Genomic DNA, 25,129 nt, shown 5'->3' with positions numbered 1-25,129 from the left:
TCTTGTCCAAAATCGTCTTAACTGCAATTTCAGTTTCATAGTGTTTTTTGTTTTTTTTTGTCACACCATCACTTTGATCAGTGGTTCTCAACAGTCTTTGCTTCAGGGAACCAAACATATTTTTAAAATTGAAACAAACTGCAAAGACCAAACAATATGCAAAATGATTAACATGACTATGTCAGTGGGGGAATTGACAACTTTGTAAATGCAAAACATCAGAAGTGTTGAGCCTTAAATTTAAGAAATCGACTTGTCATTGGGTAAGATTGATATTCGGAAAGAGCAGTCAGAACTCCTTAAGAGGGATTTATGAAGCAAGGAGAATACCTTTTGTGCGCAAAAAAACTAACAAAAATAACAACTTTATTGAAGAATTTGTTCTCTGCTGTGTCAGTCTCCTACACTGTTTACGTTGTAAGCACATGTTTTCATTTTGGGGTGAACTATCCCTTTAATACATGACCGCAAAAAAATGTGCAACTTGAACTTCATTGACTACTTCTAACTTTTCTGAAGACATTGACAACTGTTTAAACAGGATGGCCTACGCCCAAACAAAGGACAATATCTACTTTCCCCTCCATCATCCTTCAGCAGTATATGCCAATCCACTCAACCTGAATGGCACACACACACATGTACGAATGACCACAGGACTTCACTTCAGAATGGACATGCGGCTGACACATCCCACAAGGACAATGATAACACAACGCAGACAACATCAACCACTGCTCACGGACACACAGAGCTCACCAAAGACAGACTGTGACGTATTAACTGCTCCAAGATTCAGCACCCAAGGACGATTTTCTGGAAAACAGCCAGGACAAAATATGAGGCACGGCTTCTGAGCTTCTCAGAGAAAATTGAGGAACTGGTGTGTGCTGGAACCAAACTATCCCACTATATTGTTGCGAACCCCCAGATATCAACCAAATCGTGGCGAGCCCCACAACCACTGAAGCCTGTGAGCCCAGCTCGCCCCTTCCCATCCTATAAGAGCTCTCCGGCCTCTGCCACAACGCGTGTCGGGTCCCCACTATGATAACAATAACTTTCTCAAGTGTTTACAGAACAAGCGGGAACCCAGTGTGCCTGTATATCTTTCTCTATTTCTGTTGTATTATATGATAGGAAGTCTATGGCCTTCTCAAGCCTTATGGCAAACCCATCTAATCTGCTGCCTTTTACACGTCAATCTAAGATTGCTGAGGGGACAAAAAGTAATACTGTTAAGTTAGCACTTTTACACATCCGCTCACTTAAATATAAATCATAGGGATGTAACGATTCATTTAGAGCCGGTTGAAAATCGATAAAAATATGTCAAGATTCAAGTCGGTTGAGATATTAAACGAATCACGATACACATTTTAAACAGCAGGGGCGTTTACTGTATATTGTGACCTCGCTTTACTGGGACGATAGCAGAAGCTCAACTTCCTTGAATGAATTGATAACGCTCGCTCTGCTCCGCACAAGTGTGCACGCACCGTCAAACAGTTGCAAACATGGTCACGGCAAGCGCCAAGATGTTGACGTTGACTCATTCAAATCGGATGTGTGGTGGCATTTTGACTTTGACTAATAACTTTGACTTTTGACTATTAATCACCACTGTGAGAAGCTCCAGTCACCACCGTCTGCATGTAAATAGATAGGCTAAACCACACTGACCGGCGGATTTACATCCCCACTCGTGGCGACGAGTGCGAGATCCATGGAAATCACAAGGTGTATCTGTGTTTTCATGGCAAAAGATACGAGGCTGTTTGTTTGCTATTGTATAGTAAATGCATTCCAGGCTCTGCCTCATCAAGAGAAAGACCAGCACGAGGAAGTATTCTACACACTGAAGGAGAAAGCTGTGCTATTGCATAACCAGGTGTTGTATTTATTTACTATCTCTCTTTTTTTAAATAATTTGATTTATATGGCATATGTTTCTAAATGTGTTCAGTTTTTCTAACTCTTGCAAGTCTAATGATAGAAATTATAAGAAATAATTTTAAAATCTTGCCTTTATAACAATGTGAAACTCATGTCACTGTTGTACTTAAATTTTAGTTAGTCTTTTTATTTCTGCTATTCCTCTGTGCAGGATGAGGGTGAAGAAGGTGCCAGTATCAAACCCCTGGTTAGACTGAGCTGAAACAACCTCCTCCCAAGAAAACAGCATTGGAAGATATCATTGGAGGGTCTTTTTTGGGGATTTGTTTTGAAATGTCAATTTAGTGTTATTATTTGACATAAAATGTATTTCAATTTTACAAAGAAATGTGCTGCATTTCAGAAATAAAAGTACTCTTTTTCATTGATAATTTGTTTTATATCTAATTTTGTTAAAAAGATTGTGAGAAAATCATATCGTGAAACCAGTATCGTGAATCGTATCGCATCGTGAGTTGGGTAAATCGTTACATCCCTAATAAATCACTTTTTGTTACTGACTAGAATAACACCAAACAACTTGGATTTTATGTTTCTAAATGAAACGTGGCTTGAAGACAGCTGCAGGGCAACAGTCCTCAAGGAAACACCCCCTCCTAACTTTACTTTTATCAGTGTCTGCAGAGCTGTTAGGAGAGGTGGGGGTGTAGCCGCCCTATTGAAAGATGTCTATTAAAGCAATCTTGTGTCATTTGGTGATTATTTGTCTTTTGTATATCCGGGTATAGTGTTAAAACTTACTCCACACATTTCTACTTGTCATTATTTACAGGCCTCAGAAATACTTTCCAGCCTTTGTTGAGGCTGGAAAGTATTTTCAGCAATTTACAGTCAAACCTCAGAGTTTGACTGTTTTGCTACTGCTGTGGATTTTAATATTCACAAAGATAATGCAGAAATCCGTATGGCAAAAGAAATCATAACTGTTTTAAATACTTTTGATCTGACTCAGCATGTACATGGACCCACACACAATCGTGGACACAATCTAGATATACTTATCAGTAAGGGACTAAACATTTCATTGATTGTTATTAATGACATAGCACTGTCTGACAATTTTCTTGGATTTATTGATCTCTCTTGCCATTGAAGCTAGATCTGTCTCTGTCAAAAAGAGATGCTTAAATGAGAACACTAGTGTGCTATTTATGAAGGCTATATCTTTAACACCAAGCATCTCTGCTGACTCTGTTGATTTTCTCCTTAATTCCTTTAACTCAAAAGTTCAGTGTAATTGACGATATTGCTCCTGTGAAAGTCAGGAAGAAGAGTGGCAGGCAAAAAGCACCTTGGAGAAACTCAACAGCAGTAATCTAACTCTAATCAAATAATATCAAAGTCAGTTAGAATCATCAAATGTAACAATTTATTATGTCAGGTAAATGTATTATCAGTTCAAAGATAATCAATACAAAACATCAAATGTTCTGGAATAAAGAGAAGACGAACCCGACATTAGGAAATACGTGAAGCTGAGAGTCTCACGGGCTCATCTGAAGTACAGAAAAGGCCCCGAGCCTTCTGCTGCATTTCATTATATAGGCTAACAATGGATATTTGCATTGAAAGTTTACACCTTTTGGGGGTAGGACTGTGTCTAGAGACCACATTCCTTTGTGTGCCAGTTATCCCTAAACTCGTAAAAACCGTATTACCCTTTGTTTTACTTATTTGGAAATGCGACATTTGTACCAGTCACACTGAGACATTTAGAATGATATTAAACACGTATAAAATACTCAATGATAATCATTTACATTTAACCATTTAGATTCTTGTGTGAGTTTGGGTAATCTCTGCATGGGGGAGAAGGAGTGGGGGATGAGGGAAATAAATGTATGGTTATGTGAGACTTTTGTCTCAAATGGTGAGTTCAAATGGTAATTTACAGAGTGGTCGTTCCTCAACCAGTTCTTCCCGTTTTTCCAGTCTTACACACAATGTAGAAAAGCTGAGCGCATGTGGCAGAAGACAAAACTTGAAATCCACCATAACTAGGGATGCACTATTTAACTGATACCGATAATTGAGTCCTTCTCATGGTCGATTCCGATACAGAGACCGATAACCAATAAGTTCATATTTTTATATTATAATTTTCATATAATCTGCGGTTTGTACACCCAGGAGAATAGTAAATCTAAGATGAACTGATGAAACTGATATTTTAGTAGCTCTGGCTTGTTGCAAACATCAGTCCTGACTTTTTGTGCAAGCCACCACGATACTTAGTAACAGAAAGGGTTTGACAGAACTATGACAGGACTATGGTTTATCTGCACTTAACAACTCATTAGCAACACATTTATATTCAAGTGTTTCATGCATAACAAAGAAATGCATCTATTCAACCTTTAGTGCATGAGGATGAGGAAGGTTTATAGACTTTAAGTCACGTGTTTTTCAAATACATAAATAAAATGCATTGACATTTGTCAACCTCGAAATAAAAACAAAAGTGCATCCTCAACATAAATAAAGTACATCCTCAACAAAAGAGCATAGGACGTAGTTGAGATTGCAATTTTCAAATGCCTGCTGAATGGGGGCATACATTTTATTTATTTATTGGAGCAATAAAAATGACGTTTTTCACCCATATCACCCGATAATTTATCTGTCCGATAATTATCGTGCATCGCTAACTATAACATCTATAAAGGCAGCCTTCATGCTTTTTATGAATTAGGCAAAGCTAGACAGACCGTCTTCTCAAATATTGTAAACATCAAAATTAAACAACACCCGCACTCTTTTTACGACTGTTGAGAGACTAACAAACCCCAAGTCACATTCCCAGTGAAATGCTCCCAGACAGGAAATGCAGTGAGTTTGCTTCCTTTTTCTCTGAGAAAATCAATAATATCAGAAAGGCACATCCTTGAGTTGCGCTGAGGTCAGAGAGATCATACCACAACCTCAAAAAATTACTACGTCTGATATCAAAGCAATTGATGACAAAATTTTGTAAAAAAACACTACAGGACCTTTAAACTTCAACCTGTGCAAATCTCAAGTGGTAAATGCCTCACTTCTTTCCGGTACTTTTCCAAACTCCCTGAAAACTGCAGTTGTTAAGCCCCTCCCGAAAAAGAGCAATCTGGATAACACCATATTGAGCAACTACAGACCAATCTCAAAATCTTCCTTTCTTAGGCAAGGTCATTGAAAAAGTTGTTTTCAATCAGCTGAACAAATTCTTAGTACTCTGACCATTTTCAATCTGGTTTCCGACCGCATCACAGCACACAGATGCTCGTAAAGATAATAAATGATATTCGCTTAAATAGCGATACAGGAAAAACATAAATTCTGGTACTACTCGACCTCAGTGCTGCATTTGACACTGTCGATCATAACATACTTCTTGACAGGCTGGAAAGCTGGGTGGGGCTTTCTGGGATAGTCCCTAAAATGGTTCAGGTCATACTTAGAAGGGAGAGGTTATTATGTGAGTATAGGAGACCACAAGTCTGAGTGGAAATCCTTGACATGGGGAGTCCCTCAAGGCTCAATTCTTGCATCGCTCTTGTTCAACATCTTTATGCTCCCACTGAGCCCAATAATGAGAAAGAGACAAATTGCTTACAGCTGTGCAGATCACACCCAGATCTACTTAATCCCTATCGCCTAATAATGGTGATGATACACAGGGCAACTATTTGAGCAATGTTGTTGGGCAATCTTGCCGAGCGATTGTTGCTTTGGCACTTTCCCATTGAAAATGGGCAATACATTTCTATCTGGATAATTTAGATCGGTCGCGGGCCCTGTGTCTCATCTGGTTGCCCCCCGTTGACGGCAACATTGCCCAAAAAGTTGCCCTGTGTATCTTCACCTTAACGACCACAGCCACATTGATTCCCTGTGCCAATGCATTAATGAAATTAACAGTTGGATGTGCTAAAACTTTCTTCAGTTAAACAAAGACAAAACTGAAGTCATCGCGTTTGGAAACAAAGATGAAGTTCTCAAGGTGAACGCATAGGCCTACCTTGAGTCTAAGAGTCAAACAACTAAAAATCAAGCCAAGAATCTTGGTGTGATTTTGGTGTCAGACCTTAGTTTCAGTAGTCATGTCAAAGCAATAACTAAATCAGCATACTATCATCTCAAAAATATTGCAAGAATTAGATGCTTTGTTTCCAGGCAAGACTTTTATCACTAGCAGGGTGGACTATTGTATTGGACTCCTCATAAAAATCATAAGACAGCTTAGCTCATACAGAATCCTTATGACACCAGTCCTCGGGTCTTTACACTGGCTTCCAGTTACATTTAGGATTGATTTTAGAGTAGTATCACTTGTTTATAAATCACTTAATGCCCTAGGACCTAAATACATTGCAGATATGCTCACTGAATATAAACAGATCACTCAAGGCAGATCATTAGGACCACATCAGCTAGAAATACTAAGGGTTACCTCCAAAGCATGGTGAGTCTGCTTTTAGCTATTAAAAAGCTATTAGCTATGGCTAGCCGCAGCTGGAACCAGCTTCCAGAAGAGATCAGATGATCTTCAACTGAAGCCACATTCAAATCCAGACCCAAAACACATTTTAGCTGTGCATTTACTGAATGAGTACTGTGCTAGGGTCTGAATGATGGCACTGCATTTTATTTTTGTATCCTCCTTTTTATTCTAAACTTTTAATTTATTTTTGATTGTTATTTTTATTTCTTTTGATTATTTTAATTCCTTCTATGTAAACCACTTTGAATTACTATTGTGTATGAAATGCCTTGTCTTAGCCATATTGTCAAGTCACAGATAAATGTGTGCCAAAATATAGTAATGCATAACATTCTCTCTCTTTTTTTTTTACACGCATGCATTGTTTTGTAGAAGAGAAGTACATTAAGATTGTTCCACAGCAAAAAAAGAACAGGGCTTGAAATGAGACGATGTTGAGTAAATAATAGCCGGATTTTTATATTGGGTTAAACTTTCTTCAGGATACACTGCGACACAATGTTTATTTCAGCTTGAATACTCTGCTGCCCTCTTCTGGAAAGTGCATTATATTATATGAAGATCTATTATGTTAAGTACTGTCAATAATCATTATAAAGTAAAAGTAACAGTCATTGCGCAACATTCTTCCGGCATCCTCTCCTCTATTTCTCTCAGTCTTCATCTACGTAGTAATGTTATAGGGGGGTTTAGTTTGGAGCTCAAGCCAAGTTCGTTTACCAACTTTTATGACTGGATGGGCAGGTGAACTCATGAAGTAATGATAATCTGAATTCTTTTACATGATTATGCTTTATAGGTATGCTTATAGGTATGAGTATGCTTTATGAATTATGAATTTTGTCCTAATTCACACTCACATAGCAATCAAAGTGTGTACTTTTCGACTCGTATTGCCAATAGATTCATGCACAACTCTGTTTATATAATGATTCCCCATCCCACCCTATCATCTCCCATATGGCTCCCAGCTTGTCTCAATTATGCATGAAAGCGCAGGAGCTTCAGGTTTTTCCAACCTTTTTCTCCTTCACTCTCAGCAGCAGTGCCACTCAAACTGGCCACTACACTCAGTCAATATGATCGAAAGGGGTCATTTACGTGACCTATACAGTCGATTTAAAAATACCCCAGCAATTAAAGATGTGAGATTGCAGAGTGCTTGAATGAAATCAGGTAGTCCTTTGGGGTTTGGTTGTTCTCTTGTTGAAGCCTGAGATCTTTAAACTAGCTGTGTGCACAAATGGATGCAATCAGTGGTAGAAGCAATCTCAGTTCTGAAGAGTTTGAAACATGTGAACCCATGCTGAGAGCTTCAAAAAAAGAGTGCTGTGAAGACAGAGACGGTACTGGTGACATGTTGTGGAGTTTCAGTCCAGACACACTCAGGATTCATCTCATTAAACACAGCCCTTTTGAAGCTTTTCACTGAGCACCATGTGGCAATTTTCTCTATTCATTCTCTGTCATTGTATGTTTCCAACCTGTGGATCTCAAATGAAAATTTCCTTCAGAAACCAGATTGAATGTCAGACAAAGTGGCGACCAATACATTATAAAAAATGTAATAAGAAGATGGGATTAACATTGATTTCTATTAAATCGATAGTAACAATTCCTTTCATTTAATTTGCACTCAAATGGCTTTACAGTGTGTTTGGAAATCTGTTTAATCATGACCCGTGTCCAGCAGTACGCCCTTCAAACCACTATTAGTGCAGTGAACATGGGGCTGATTTGGACACCATGATTTAAAGAAGCCGAATTTGCAACACCCAAGAATTTTTAATGACCACACAGAGTCAGTTTAGGGAAGGACAGTGCATTTTAATAGTAGCCTATAATTTCTCGTTCACTATAGCTATTGATTCGTTAAAACTGATGCATGCCTCAGCAACACCTCTTCCAGCAGCAACCTTTGTTTTCCTCAGGAGGTCTCACTGCAGGATCATAGCTTATGGCAGAAGTGAAATTAAGATGTTTCCTTTTACATTGCAATTCAAATTCATGGTTTTTGAGTAGGAAGGGATGTCGCGCAACTTGTCCATGTTGGTATCAGTTGCCACCAAGCGGCAAATGAATTTGCACTAAAATACAGTAGCCTATAGAGTTTAATTGGATGCTCATAATTGTGCTATTTTAATGAGCACAATTATCATACTTTCAATCTTACTTTTTGGGGGGAAAATCTACTATAGTACTAACTAATAAATGTGGCTGTCCACATTTCTTCATCTTAAAAAGCTTTTATTTTGGCAGCTTCTCTTTTGTGGACAACAGCAGGTTTATTAGTGCTTTTCATTAAATGTTTGGAAAGATGGTTGGCGCATATTGCGTTCCCAAATGCACATTGTAAGTGACACAAACTCAAGATGAGTTCATGTGGAGCAGCATTTTCTGCGAACCGAGACACTGAAACAACAGATTGTGTGCTGCTGGTGTGGAACGCAGTGCCACTCTTCACTCCGAAACATGCCGCACATACATCTATTTAATTAAATTTCAGCCTTCGCAATTTGATAGGATTCCCCCGTTTGATAGGATTCTCGCCCTAACGCACAGCCACACACTTGCATTGTGCCATTAGTCATTATTCCCCCTTGTGAAGTAGAGGAAGCAACTGTTGATCTGATTCATTAAGTGTGCTTCAATCAGAGTTTAATCCCTTTTAATTGGAAAAGCTTCTCCCCAGGCACTGACAGAGAGTGTGAAAGCTGGACTCCTCCGACAGGCGTCAGTGGAGGTTGCCAGATCTGCATAAAAGGGCAGCTTCTTCCCGGAGAGCTCAAACACCTGCGGAAGCCTCAAAGGATTAATGAAATGGTCGAAGATGAAAGGTACAAAACCACCTGAACCCTGGGTGTGTGGCGGGATGCACAACATGGCCTTTCTATGGTTAGAACACACACAGACAAATGATTGTAAACACACGTGCACAAACATCCATGCGCACCTACTGTATGGGAAACAGTGAGAGTATACGCTTATAACAAAGGATGAAGTTCATGTCCGTCAAACTCCAGAACAGACACAAAAAAATCATCATAAAAGAGCTCCATATCATACACATATCTCAAAAGAAAATGAATCTTTATTCACATAATATTCCTCTCCTCCTCTTCATATTAATCTGTTCCTTGCACAAAGCTATTGTATGACTATTACTGTTTCTTTTATGGTGTTTTTTATTATTATTTTATATCTTGACAGACCTGTTCTTGGATGGAAAAGAGTTGCATGAAGATTCATAAATAATGGCAGAATATTTTTCTCTCTTTTTGACAACCAAAGAGTTTGACAATGATATTAAAATGTCGCCTTGCTGCGCAAGATGTTCTTCTCACACTGAATTTAAATTTGCATCACACTAAGATATTTTGCGTCATCTGTCTGCTCAGAGACAAAGATGTGGATAATGTTATGGAATGTTGTGACAACTAATTCGTGGACAGTGAATATTGCTCATTTGAGAAGACTTTTTAAAAAAGTTCAAAACTACTGAATCTTCACTGCCTGCCATTTTTAGGATATGCTTCAAAGACTGAATTAATATAGGGAGGCGTTACAGAGCAACTCCACTGCCAATTACGGTTTATACCAGCTAGACACCAACACACGCTTCACTTACTTCCTTCATCCTTTCCGTCAGCTTAAGATGAACATCAAAAGACTATAAATCAGTCATTATCCATACTATTTAATCATTATCTTTACAAATTAAACATTGGCTCAATAACATTTTAATAATGTCTTCAATGAATGCTTGGCTAGTATAAGACAATATGTAAGATAATATTTGGCATATCTGTATTGTAATGAGGAGGACAGGCTCCTCCAGCTGAGTAAGAGTTTTTCTCCATCAAAGGGATAGTTCACCCAAAAAGAAAAATTCTGTCATTAATTACTCTCCCTCATGTTGTTCCAAACCCGTGAGATTTCTGTGCATCTTCAGAACACAAATGAAGATCTTTTTTATCAAATCTGAGAGATTTCTTCTGTCCCTCCATTGACAGCAATGGAACGACCACTTTGACGCTTCAAAAGAGATTGTCTGGAACTTGTCTTTATGGTAACCATATTTCCACCAAAAAAACTGTATATATTTTACTTGTATACTGTATATAAAAACTAGCTCTTTTTTTTGTACTTACATGTAACCTTTCTAATGGCAGCTGGTTTTACATGGTTTAGTTGGACCAAGCTGGTCATTTGTGGTCCTTAGAGCTTTGTTTTAATGATATCTACCTTATATAAAGAAAGCAGCTTTCAAATTTTGTTTTACTTAAACTGTAGTAAACACATATAAATGTATATCTTATGTAGATTCGCTGCTGAGGTGAAATGCAATGCCTCATTTTGTTCAGAAGTCATATTTAAAATATTTTTGATCCATTTTGGAGAGCTGTTGCATCACAAACCTCACAGGCTGAGGCTATAAAAAGCATTTATCAGTTCCAAATCTACTAAAACTATCCCACTTTTGCATGTTCACTTGAGCAGCAACATGTGGCAGGAGCAGCAGCATCTCCAGACGTCTGTCATATGCGCGTCACCGCTATTTTGGACACTTTGGATGGAGAGCACGAGGACGCGCCAGACCTATTCTTGATTCCATAGAGGATTAAATATAATCTCAGACAAAAGTCTAACTGTTTAAGAAGGATATCGCATTAAGTTGATCATGGCTGCTCTTCAGAGTGGCTCAAACGTAACGCGTAATTTCACGAATCAGTTCGTGCAGCCGGCGTGGCGTGTCGCGGTCTGGTCGGTCGCGTACAGCTCCGTGCTCGCGGTCGCCGTGTTCGGGAACATCATCGTTATATGGATCATTCTGGCCCATAAACGGATGCGCACCGTTACCAACTATTTCTTGCTCAACCTGGCGTTCTCCGACGCCTCGATGGCCGCCTTCAACACCCTCATCAACTTCATTTACGCCACGCACGGAGAGTGGTACTTTGGAGAGGTGTACTGCAAGTTCCACAACTTCTTTCCCGTGACCGCCGTGTTTGCCAGCATTTACTCCATGACAGCGATTGCAGTCGACAGGTAATACTGTTTATGATCAAATATAACATTCTGATCAGGGTTCATCGTTCACACAAACATTAAGCTGATGTAATTGATTCAGGGTTTTCATGGAAATTGTGATTTCCAGAAGACACGGAAATTATAGAATCTTTAAAATTTAATAGAAATGTCTTTGTAAATTGTCTACAGTTCCAAAAGTGGGGTTTTCCACGTAGAAGAACCATTTTTGGTTCCCTAAAGAACATTTCAGTGAACAGTTCTTAAAAGAACCTTTTTTTTTTCCAGAACATTTCAATATTCTAAAGAACATGTTTTTCCACTATGAATCTTTTGTGGAATGGAAAGGTTCTTCATGCACATTTTCCAGACTGCTCTTTATGTTTATTCAGGTCTCTTCCAGCATTCTGTTGAAAATATGAATAAAAAATTATTTGAAAACTATTGAATTCAGGTCCAGTCAATCTGTACAAAACCTCTAATTTAATTTATAAAATGGAATTACAATAAAAGTGTTAAAATGCGTCTGGGAGAGAAATTGAGATGATTTTATGATTGTAACAAAAATCGGAAGTAATAAATCGGAAGTAATAAAGTGAGCTTTTTATTAGATACAGTTATTTTGCAAATCTCAGCATTATTTATTATAGAAATAATCGTTTATGAGGCCTTTTTTTTTTTTGATGTTTGGTATTTTGTATGAATATAAAAAAGGTATAAACCAGCCTCTGCAAAATGGTTTACAAAATTGCAATCAAATCCGTTACATGTCAAGTGCTATTTTGGCAAGTATACAATGATTGGATATTTAATCTTTAGAACTAGAACTATGATAGCTCAACCTATCTGGCCCATGCATTTCACCTGACATCACCCTGCTTTTTGTAAGTATTTTCTTTAAAGGAATTAGTATCAAGTAATCATTAAAGAATAGAAAAGTCATGGGAAGAAGGTATGTGAGAACAGCACAAAGAGAGGAACAGGCTTTTAAGGACCACCAGCGCAGGCTTCTTTCTTCCTCTTCCTTCCTCTTCCACCTGTTCATTTACAGAATTATGCAGAGCTCAGCTGATACAATAATGTAACCTTGTGCAATCAGCATTCATAGCATCCAGTTAGTCATGAATGCATCTAATGAGATGAGATGAGATCTTTGATACTGATCTGCATTACACAGAGCATTGGGGGGCTTTTCCTTCATTAAAAGCTTACAAGCTCTGTCTGTGGCTGTGTGAGCCAGAGAACATCAGTTCATCCTAACTCTATGTAATCTTTCATCATGCGCGAGTGTTCATGTCCATATGCCTGCTCGCTTTTTCGTTCCTATTATCAAAAGGTTATCCTTTAGATAGGGTGGAATTAAAATAGTTTTTAATAATGCATTTCATTTTTCAATATGAATTACCCCTAAATGTCATCAACATACAAGACTATATTAATTATTGGGAATGCCACCTAATTTATGTATATTCCATTATCTTTTCAAAATATTTGCTCATAGTGGAAGTGCTTTTTCATTAGAGAGAATGCTCTAATTTACTCCAGAGTTCATTACGATGAAGTCAAACAGCATGAAGCAGGCTTATTATGCGTTATTTTTTTTTTTTTGTCTATTTTAAGTTTAAAGTCAGGATGAAATGGAAGTTGCACTAGACCTTTCTTAACTTTTTGTGACCTATATCCGAGTGAAACGGATTCTTGAAAAAAAAATCTAGGGTGGGAGATGATTTTGTCCATTGGGAATTGATTGGATGGTTGTGGTTTGCTATTGGTGGATCTCATTTGAGTGACAGGTTGCCCCGCCCTCGCGCCAGTAAACGTGTCATCAGAGAAGAGAAGAGCTGCAAGAGGGAGGGGAAGTTACTTTTATTACAAATTATGAGGCACATGAATAAAAAAAAAAACAATGATTTGCACAGATAGATCATTGAAAAAAAATACGGCAATATTCCATAAAAAATAAGAATTGTTCATTTTTATTTCATGGTGACTTTAAGGCAAGAAACCACAGGTGAATAGGGTAAAAAATATTTTACTGATTTAACAGATATCACCATAATTTCCCAGTTGATTGCCTAAGAATAGCAACAATTATATTACAAGTTTTCCTCAAATCTTATGTTTCGAAATGCAAATGATGGATTATCTAAGTAAACATGCACTCATTTGCGCAAATTTCCAGGACATAAATCTTGGTTAAATTCTTGTCACTTTGTTTTGACATATTACATATTTGCATATCTCTTTTCATTACTAAGGTTAGACGCCATCTTGAATTTAACACAGATGAAAACGAGGCTGTGAGGGATAGACGTACAGTCTTTATAATGGCACGCACTGTACAAAGGTCCTAGATCACATCATTTTCACAACAATCAGAAAAAAAAATCACCATGTTTTTAGGAATAAAATGCTATATAAATCAGGCAAATGATATATGAACAAACCCCTCCCGTAAAAACCTTCGGAATATAGATAGGAATAAATCTGCTGCTCAAGTGGAGATTTCTGACTGAAGAAAAAACTCATTTTGGGAAATGTTTTGTGATTGAAATGATGCAAAAAACGTGCAATAAAATAGACCAATGCATGAAAAAAACTATGTTTTTCTCTGTGCAGGTACATGGCCATAATTCACCCTCTGAAGCCTCGTCTGTCGGCTACCGCCACTAAAGTGGTGATTCTCTGTATTTGGACCCTGGCGGTGATTTTGGCTTTCCCGCTGTGTTTCTACTCCACCACGAGGACTATGCCTCGCAGAACCGTCTGCTACGTTGCCTGGCCGAGACCCGCTGAGGATTCGTTCATGTAAGAGATTTATTTGTTCCAAACAAAAGTTCCAAATCAGTCACTAATAAGGTTGATTTCACTCAGGATTCTCGACCGCAAGATGATATTTTGGCAATGCCTGCACTCTAAAAAATGCTGGGTTGTTTCAACCCAAATATGGGTCAAATATGGACAAACCCAAATGTTGGGTTAAAAATGTAATTAAAAAAATTACAGTTGAAAGTGAAAGTTGAAGTTGGGTTAAAATTTGAAATTACATTTTTAACCCAACATTTGGGTTTGTCCATATTTTACCCAAATTTGGGTTCAAACAACCCAGCATTGTTTAGAGTGTGATTGGCTTTTTTTCTGCTTGATTGTAATTTCTGTACAGCCTGCACTTCTCAGGCTCTGCTTTCACTCCTCAAATATTGGTAATGCTCTTTCTGGCTTTACATTTCCTGCTATCTTTACACTAAGTGCCATCTGGCAGTGAGGCGAGAAACACTGAAAACCAAACGCATTACCTGTTTACCAGTGGCTAAATGGTGTGTGAGAGGCGCAAACAGTCATTCCAACTCTGAATCTAAATTTATTGTGTAAATATCCAACCCTGGGCATCAGGTACTTGGTTTTATCATTTGGCGAGCTCCATAAAAGCCACTTGTTTTTCACAACGGCTTCCTCTCCTCTCACCAGGTATCATATCATAGTAACGGTGCTGGTGTACATGCTGCCCCTAGTGGTGATGGGTATCACCTACACTATAGTCGGGGTGACACTTTGGGGAGGAGAGATTCCTGGAGATTCATCTGACAATTATGTTGGACAACTGCGTGCTAAAAGGAAGGTAAGAAGGTCTGAGTTTGGAACTGCATGCATTGTGGTAGAAGATCAAAACTGTATAGTTCCTCATTTACTTATTCCATCATGCCTGTCCAAGCCTTTATTACTTTCTTTCTTCTGCAGAACATAAAAAATAAACCTATTTTGAAGAATGCCATCAAAGTGTTCGTAGACTTAATATCTGCTAACACTTTATTTTGATGCTCACCCAACAGACATTCTACTGACTATAAGTAACTTTGCAACTACATGTCAATTTATTCTACTAACCCGGACCAGTCTACTACAGTCTACTTATACTCTAAAGACAGTTAGTTGCAAAGTTACTTACACTGTAAAAAATGATCGTGATTTTAATGGTAAAAGACGTTGCGGTAAAAATGCTACGGTGAAAAACTGTTAATTGGTTTACAGAAAGTTCCCGTACTACATACAGTAAACAGTGATAGATCTTAACCGTACATTTAATGCAATTTTACAGCAAAATACCGTTTTTGGGAGTGAAAAAGAACAAGTCATCGTATGATTTACAGTGAAAACCATAAATTAACATTCCCACAATTCCCTGCGTGACACTTCTCATTTGATGTATTTTTGTTGAAATAACTGTTTCTTCATAGTTTTTCTTATTTATGTCTGATCAGCAATGTACAGTAGGGTTCTATGTTACATATAATGTTAAGTTAATATTTATTGCATTTTTAAAATTTCCGTGTGTTACCATGATGGTGTTTAGTGTTTGTGTGAATTACACTGTGCAGCTTTGATATATTTTTATTATCTCTCTCAGTTTGCGGAAAAGCTGCTTGTAATTAGCTTTGATTCATCATGTGACTCTCATCACGACCTATTGGTGGTTGTCAGTGTATTACATTGGTACAAAACAGATATTAGTACTTCAAAAGGTTGGTAAATGAACATTACATCAGATAATGAATCTAAAACACCTAAAATGTTGCTTTGCTTTCGTATTTTTGCTACCGTATTGTTTACGGTAAATTTCTGGCAACCACAGCTGTCGGTTTTTTACCGTGAATTTAACAGATTTAAAATCTTTCAAAGTGAAAGTATTCGTGATATCGGAGAGAAAGTTTATGAACCGAATGATTTCTCTCTCATATAATCTCTCTGTCCTCGGTAGGATTGTCAGAATGAGGTGACTAAAGGACAGTGTTTAGGAAATGAACCCATGCATTTGTAAGTCATAGAAATTAATCTATGTATTTATTGTTACCTGTACTGAGGGTATCTCACTGTATTGTTATATCCATTTGAGATTTTTCGACAGATTAAGGTCATGTCTGGTTTATCTCTCCGGTCAGCTCTGAGCTTTTTGTGAGCCGGCGCGTTCAGACACACACTTGCACACAGGTCTCTCTCAGGGATGATTCTAGGACAATTCATCTCTTATTGTGCACAAATGGTTCATATTAATGACTGTGATCATTCTATGTAATCCAGTACTCTTGTTTTTGATGCAGAGATTACGGAAACATTTCAAATATAACCATAGGATTATGCTGGATTAAAGCACTTGTTTACTCACCTTTACTCACAATCGCTTCCCAAACCCCATTCATTCCTGTGAAGAACGCTCTGATTGGCTGCAATGTCATGGAAAGGATCCCAGTAGGTTTCACGGGGTGTGTGAACTGTTTCTCAGACTCTTGATGGGGAAAAAAAAAAGGTTAAAATTTGCTCAGATTATGACCAATTTCTATTTTTCTTCCATAAAAGGAAATGGACAGTTTTTGTTTAGTAATGCCCAAGCAAAACACTATAGAAACCACCCAAAACACATTAGATACTATCAATGTACAACCACTCGAAACACCCTGGAAATCTCTTGTGAACGCATGTACGGCCATTGCCGGAAGCCAGTGCTTGTAGTTCATAAAGTTTCAAATATGGATATTTTTTCACACAAAAACCCATCGTTTCGCTTCAGAAGGCATTCATTACCTCACAATAAAGTGTAACCATTTTTTTTTTCATAATTGTTTTTGATTAACCAAGCTAAACCTCAGAAAGTGGTTACAAATGGGGAAAACAATTCAAGTGACCTGAAGATGAAGACAGAATTTTCTATATAAAGAACATAATCAACAGAAGATGCGACTCACATGTAACAAATTTGCACTTATGATAAATGCATCAGTTTTTTACGAAAGCTAGATCTAATCCAGGGTACTCTGTATTTTTAGTTTTCCATTTCGCCGGATGTCATGAATTGTGAGAAAATCAGCATGATTCACAATAAGTAGAAACTGTAAAGCCTCCTGACAGGTCATGTTCACCTGCTCTCCTGAAAGACATTTTGCTTTCACACTGATCACTTATTCACTTCCTTTGAAACCTTAAAAAACTTGTGTCAAACTGGCATAAAAAGGACACGTTCTCTGACACTTCTGCCGTCGTGTCTGCTGGTCGGTTTACGTCATACCTAACCTTTCTCTGCTTTGTGTAACTGTCAGTCAGAGATGATTTGTAAGGCTCCACTGCGTCCCATTACTCATTAAACTACAGTGGGGTCTTTTCAGGGTACAAGACTCTTGTCGCCTTTTTACAGACAAGGTGCAAATGAACGTGTTCATTGATTGATGACGGACGGCGTTTCTTTGTCTTTTCCAACAGGTTTGTGTCAAATTATGCACAAATTAATGAGACGAGTGGCTTTTCAAAGTTTGTCGTGAGCGGAGGAACTTTGAGAATGAAGGATGTTTGTATGTTGTTTTCGAAAGCGATGACTGGAAGATTTTACCATTAATGATGGAGGTGCCTTATTCGGTGGACGTGCAAAGTGTTTGGTTTTAAAAAAAACAAAGGGGAAAGACGTGAATTGCAGGCAAGGGCGAGTGTTTGATGCAGTCCAAGCCTTCAGCCGAAAGCCTGAGATCGTTGTCCTCCGTTATGTTGTTTAGTCTCAGCCTCAGACTGACCATCTAATGCGTATTACACATAAATCCTGAAGGACTCTAAAAATGTCTAATTTGATTGGCTAGTACTGCGATTCCTCTGATTATAGTGCCACTGAAAAAGCCATCAAATCTTTAATTCAATTAGATATGGTTTATTCTGATATTACCATTCAAAAGTTTGGGGTCCATGAGAAAATACACAACTCAAAAGGTCCTACCTTCTTTCCTCCAACACTGGCCCTGACTCCACCCATTCGAAGAACATGGACGCGCAATCATTAGATGCGCGGGAATGCACTTACTCTCTCTCTCTCTCTGTACCCGGGCGACTTGCACTTACTGTGACTGGGTCACGAGCTTTGAGTATGCGCAGGAAGGGGACACGCGCACGAGGGGGAGGGGGAGGGGGGTATGGTACGACCGTTTGATTGACACATTTTCTGTCCAATGATTCTAGGTGGTCTTGGAAATGATTGGCTGGAGTTTTTCGAGTCCTGCCCGTTCCACAGATGATTAAATTGCTTCATTTTCATTTCAGTGCTTCCAACTCAGTGGCTGTAAGTGGGTTAGGAATAGGATTTCAAGTGATTTTGGAAAAAATGGTCAAAAAAGAAAACCACATACCGTAAAACTTCAAATAATAGCCGAGTCCCAAATAGACGCCTGTCTCTTTTACACGCCTGGTGTGGCTGCAGGTTTGGGTAAGTAAAGGCCGGTCTCAAATAGTCTGTTTTTTAGTTTCGGGTTGAATTTAATCTTCTAAAACTGTCAGATCGTCCGCTTTTTGGCGGCTGCCAACGCAAATGTTTGTCCCGCCAAAGCCTTTTTGTGATGTAGAATAGAATGACTGGTGCGCTTGACAGGGCGCGTTAAGGCCCGTTCACACTACACGCGACCAAGCGACGCGATACCATTCATTTCAATGGTGAGACACGCGACACCACGCGACACGCGCGACAGCGACCGTTGGCGACTAGATGGGGCGTGTCTAGCGACGTGACAAAGTTGAGAAATTTTTAACTTTATGCAAATGAAGAGCGATTTTCGCGAGCGACAACCAATAGGAGTGGAGCGCACGTGATCCTTCTCCTCAGCCCCTGGGCCTGCAGTGATGGATGGCAAGAAAGCTGATTCGCTGTCTTTTGGATGTCATACTAGTCAACCAGTAGTGGGAACGCCCACTAGCGACCTCATCGCCAGCGCCTGGCGACTTGCAGCGACAAAGTCGCGTGTAGTGTGAACGGGGCTTGACGAGCATAGACGGCAGGGCTGCCAACTCTCACGCATTGGCCGTGAGACACACGCATTTGATTGGTTTCACACGCTCACACGCCACACTCCCGATTTCTCACGCTGAAGTGTCAACCCGGTCGGTCAAATGCCTGAAAGATGAGTTTATCTATAGATCTACCTGTTGAGCCACTCGTGATCGACTAATTATACCGCAAAATAGTTAAAATCTCCCGTAATCTAGAGCGAGCGCGCACGCGAGACAGAGATTGTGCTTCAAACCGCGTAGCGCGCGCAACCTTGCGTGTGCAGAGACGCTCCCCCGTTGGACAATGCCATCTCCATTCACCCCCCCCCCCCCTCAACTCAAAAGTTGGCAGCTCTGAGACGGTTACGAGCAGGTTACGAGCAGAGAGAGCGCTCCGGCCGCGCGCGCGCACTCTCACGTCTTCAAACAACACGAGCGCTGTCTTGGTCTCTATCCCTCGCGCATATTAATCAAAATCAGTTGACGCGATAGTAAAAGGTCGGAAGTTTCACGTGGAGCATTTGGGGATTTTTAGAGATTAGAGACTCTAGGCCTCTACACTCAATGAACAACATCTCAACACTAAATTATAAAGGCCTGTCTCATATAGACGCCTGTCTCAAATACAAGCCGGTGCAGTTCGACGATTTGGGAAAATAAAAGCCCGGGCTACTATTTGAAGTTTTACGGTACTCCACCTTTAACAAAAGTCAAAGTAAAGACATTTATAATGTTACAATAGAATTCGGTTTCAAATAAATGCCGCTCTTTTGAACTTTCCATTCATCGAATAATCCTGAAAAAAAGTGTCACGGTTTCCACAAAAAATTAAGCAGCACAACTGTTTTCAACATTGATGATAATCATAAATGTTTCTTGAGCATCAAACCAGCATATTAAAATTATTTCTGAAGGATCATGTGACGCTGAAGACTGGAGTAATGATGCTGAAAATTCAGCTTTGACCACAGGAACAAATTACATCTTAAAACATATTCAAATAGAAAACAGTTGATTTAAATAGTAATAGTTTTTCACAATATTACTGTTTTTGCCAATCAAAACACAAAATTGCACTTTGCTGGCATTTACATTATGTACTGCTTTTCCTACTAAATTTCCTCCTGCTCTTTCGTGATTAAAAACTGCGACGGCTCTAAATGAAACTTGACTCGCACCCGCCTGATGACTTTCAGTGTGGTGCCAAATCACTATCAATCATATTTCCCCTATAGTCATTCATTATCTGTTTCCAGGTTGGAGTTTTTATTCACTGAAGGATGGCAGCAGATGCTTTGAGTCGCAGACTGAGTTCTTACGAGCTGAGCCGTGACTTTCCCTGATGCTGTTTTGTTCCAGCAAGAAGCCAAAACAACTCATGTTTTGCTTGCATATGCTTCGTGCTGTGACTTTAGATGATCATTGGCTCTCTCCTCAGGTGGTGAAGATGATGATCGTGGTGGTGGTGACCTTTGCCCTCTGCTGGTTGCCCTATCACATCTATTTCATTGTGACGGGCCTAAACAAGCGTCTGAACAAGTGGAAGTCCATCCAGCAGGTCTATCTGTCTGTGTTGTGGTTGGCCATGAGCTCCACCATGTACAACCCGATTATTTACTGCTGTCTGAATGGCAGGTAATGAAACATACACACACACACAGTCAGGGTGCAAAATGAACTTTTGTCACATCTGCCAATGGAGAAAATTTAGAAAGAATTCTGGCCAAAGGCTTCTCACCTGCCGAATAAATATATGTTGCATAATTTTTATTGAAAATATAGATTTTCAATATAAGAATGATTATGTACTATATTTTTTAATTAAGAACTGTGTGTATATATATATACACTGCCGGTCAAAAGTTTGGGATCAATACGATTTTTAATGTTTTTAAAAGAAGGCTCTTGTGCTCACCAAGGCTTTGTTTGATTAAAAATACAACAACAAAAAACTGGAAAATTGTTACACATGACAATTTATAATAATTGTTTTGTATTTGAATATATTTTGATGATATGATGCTCAAAAAACATTCATTATAATTATCAATGTTGAAAACATTGTGTTTCTTCTGGATTCTTTGAAGAATTGACAGTTCTATTTCATTTATTTGAAATAGATTCTTTTGTAAATAAAATGTCTTTACTGTAACTTTTGATCCTTTTGATGCATCCTTGCTGAATAAAAGTATTGATTTCTTTGATATTTCTCCAAAAAAAATTCTTACCGACCCCAAACTTTTGAACGGCAGTGTATAATGTTACAAAAGCTTTCTCAGATAAATGCTGTTCTTTTGAATTTCTTTCTATTCATCAATGAATCCTAAAAAAAACTGTTTTCAACATTGATAATAATCATAAATGTTTCTTGAGCATCAAATCATCATATTAGAGTGATTTCTGAAGGATCATGTGACACTGAAGACTGGAGTAATGATGCTGAAAATACTGCTTTGATCACAGGAATAAATTACATTTCACAACATATTCAAATAGAAAACAGTTATTTTAAATTGTATAAATATTTCACAATATTACTGTAATAATAAATGCAGCCTTGGTGAGCAGAAGAGACTCCTTTTAACCCTCTGGGGTCCTTCGGCCCAAATGGACCCGAAGCATTAATTTTTTTTTTTTTTTTTAAATCATAGCTTTATCGGAATGGTCCGAAATTTGATGACTTTGTTGGTACTTGGTATATGAACACCCAAAAAAATTGGGGACAGGATTTGAATAGTCTAAGTGGTTGTAAAAAAAATAGTCACACTCAGGACCTTCGGGTCCAAATGGACCCGCATAGGAAATGAATGGGAAATTGGCAAAAATGTGAAAATACAGAGTTTTTTTGTGCGTACAATCTACAAATCAGCCATGATCCAGAAAAAAAAGCACACAACAGTGAAGGTGAATCTATAAAACATCAAGAGTGCAAAACAGACACATCCACACACACACACACACAAACACACTTTTATACACATACACGCTAATAAATTCAGATTACAAATGGGTTTTGAATTTTTAAAATGCTCAGTTTGTCCACCAGATGGCATCCATCTCATTTCAAAAATTGCTTTCATGAGGCCTAGGCTTGACTCTAAAATGAAATACAGCTTTAAAAAAAAAAAAAAAAAAAATTACTAATTTTCTATTATGTTCAATGGAGAAAAAATGGGTCATAATTATTGCATTAATATTAATTATAAATCATTTTTATTTTTGAAATTATCTCAAAACACCAAAAAAGAAAAGAAAAAATATTATAAAAAACAAGTAAAAAAAAAAAAGATGATTTTTTAAAAATAAATATTAATCCCACCCTTCCGGCCCATTTGGACCCGAAGGTCCTGAGTGTGACTCTGAAATGAAGGACCCCAGAGGGTTAAAAACATAAAAAATCTTACCGATCCTAAACTTTTGAACGGCAGTGTATACTGTCGAGGTTGGACAATGAAACTTAAACACCTGGTTTTAGACCACAATAATTGATTAGTATGGTGTAGGATTAGTATGGTCCTTTTGCGGCCAATACAGCATCAGTACGTCTTCAGGAATAACAGATACAACTATATTACAGTGGCCAGAGGGATTTGAGCCAGGACAGTGTCCAGGTCACCATGTGATGCTGGTGGAGGAAAACGTTTCCTGACTCGCTCCTCCAAAACACCTCAATAATATTTCGATCTGGTGACTGTGCGTGCCATGGGAGATGTTCAACTTCACTTTCATGTTCATCAAACCATTCTGTCACCAGCCTTGCTGTGTGTATTTGCATGATCATGCTGTACCCCCTTCAGGGTACGATGTTTGAACGATCAGGTCCTCCAGAATGGTTGGGTAGTCCTTGGCAGGGAAAGACAGTGAAGGTGGATTCATCCGAGAAATAAAACAGACATTTGGCATTGACACGCGTGAACAAAGTTCTGGCTATAGCAGCCTAACTATGAATATTGTCTCGGGCGAACAGTTTGGAGGAAACAGGAGAGTTGAGGATCGCATTTAATTCTGCAGTGAGTTTGGGTTTTATGTTTTTTATTGGATGCAATCCGGGTTAATACCTGGACACCCCTTTCAGACAGCTTCCTCTTGCATCGACAGTTACTCCCGTTGGATGCCGACATTACTAGGGATACCTGAGCTCTCGATACACCTCAAAGACTTGCTGTCCTGATCACAAATGAGCCAGCGAGACGCGCACCAAAAATTTGCCCTTTTTTGAACTCTGATATATCTCCCATTATATTTAATGTACAACTGTGCTATTGCTCTGCCAATTCAACCTTTCCGCTCTGCTCTCACTGATGCGATGTGAAGATTGGCCACAAGGCCGTGCTAAACTCCAACACTATATTGGCCCGTGTTTCAGTTTTATTGTCCAGCACCATATGAGTATTCACTGTAAAAAGGAATTGCTGCCTTCTATTTTTTAGAACAATCAACTTGGATGTTTAAGTCATTTCAACTTATATTACATTAAACTGACTTAAAAAATGAGTTGAATCTTGTATAACTTGTATAAAAAAAGTTGCAAATTGCTTAACTTATTTTGATGAGTTAAAGCTATGTAAAAACGTATGTTGTCATAACTTATTGATCATATAATTTTTTACAGTGTTGTTCTTTTGAATATAAAAGGTATCAGTTTAGCTTAAACAGTTTAATGTAAACATGCAGTTCTTAATTAACTTAATAGTCAACTTGCAAGTAACATGGTCTTGTTTAATATAAAAATAATAATAAATAAAACAATTAAAACATTTTACATTCAAATAAATGTATATATATATATAATGAAATAATAATAATTTGATATTTATTTGTAATAACATATATTAATAGTAAATATATTAATATATATAATGTTAATATATTATAACACATAATGTGCATATATTATATTTGATTATATTTAATAATATTTAATTAAAATATATTATATATTTGTAATATATTATTTGAATGTAAAAAAGTTCCTGTCAACTAGCAAGTAACTTGGTCTTATTTAATATATATAATTTATTTATTATTTATCATATATATAAATATTTTTTCATAGGCTAAAAAAATATTCTGAAGCAATTATATTAATATTATTAATGGGAAATTATTTCAGTGAGTAAATCATTTTTTCCAAACCTCCAGGTTCAGAGCCGGCTTCAAAAGGGCCTTCAGATGGTGTCCCTTCATCCATGTATCAAGCTACGATGAGCTAGAGCTCCGTCCCACCCGTCTCCATCCACGTTACCAGAGCAGCATGTGCACCCTGTCCCGGGTCGACACCAGCGTCCACGGAGATGACCCCCGCCACAGCAACCGTAAGAGCACCAAGTCCCAGTGTCAGGTCGAGGTCAAAGACCAAAACACAGCAGCTACTAAACTCTGCCTTCACAGAGAGCCAGTGTTTGCAAGCGAGCAGCTCAGCTGAAGATGCTAATGCTTTTAATCATCTGCAGCGTGCTGAAGTAATACTGCCTCCAAGCGGAGAATTCAGAACATGATCAGTGTAGTTTAGCTTACTACTCAGTGCATGCTGCCTAGTACATACTGCATACTGCCTTCTCATTTTTAGAACATAGTACGCATTATGCAATGATACGCATTTAAAACACGACAAACATAAAAAGCTTCAATTCAGTCTGTTCATCATAGGCTAAAGCGATTGTGTCTCTTCAGATAATTTGGAGTAAACTGCTCGAATTCATATGTATTCGTTTTTTTTGAAGCGTCAAAGTTGTAGTTGCATTGCTGTCGATGAAGGGACAGAAATCTCTCAGATTCCATCAAAAAGTTCTTCATTTGTGTTCGGAAAGATGAACGAAAGTCTTAACGGGTTTGGAACTACATGAGGGTGAGTAAATGATGACAGAATTTTCC

At 38.2% G+C, this 25,129-nt stretch overlaps 1 protein-coding gene across 1 annotated transcript; it reads left to right on the top strand.

The window, feature by feature from the left end:
- The first annotated feature begins 10,926 nt into the window (after positions 1-10,926).
- Positions 10,927-24,681, top strand: tacr3l (tachykinin receptor 3-like). Its single transcript, XM_056247243.1, has 5 exons — positions 10,927-11,485; positions 14,084-14,272; positions 14,933-15,083; positions 20,694-20,890; positions 24,398-24,681. The coding sequence occupies exons 1-5, from the start codon at positions 11,118-11,120 to the stop codon at positions 24,678-24,680; spliced, it is 1,188 nt and encodes a 395-aa protein (XP_056103218.1). The 5' UTR covers positions 10,927-11,117; the 3' UTR covers position 24,681.
- The last annotated feature ends 448 nt before the right edge of the window (positions 24,682-25,129 follow it).

Source organism: Rhinichthys klamathensis, unplaced genomic scaffold, assembly GCF_029890125.1.
Source record: "Rhinichthys klamathensis goyatoka isolate OS25496 unplaced genomic scaffold, OSU_Roscu_1.1 h1tg000044l_1, whole genome shotgun sequence".
Lineage (NCBI taxonomy): Eukaryota > Metazoa > Chordata > Actinopteri > Cypriniformes > Leuciscidae > Rhinichthys > Rhinichthys klamathensis.
This window is presented reverse-complemented; position numbering and strand designations above follow the sequence as displayed.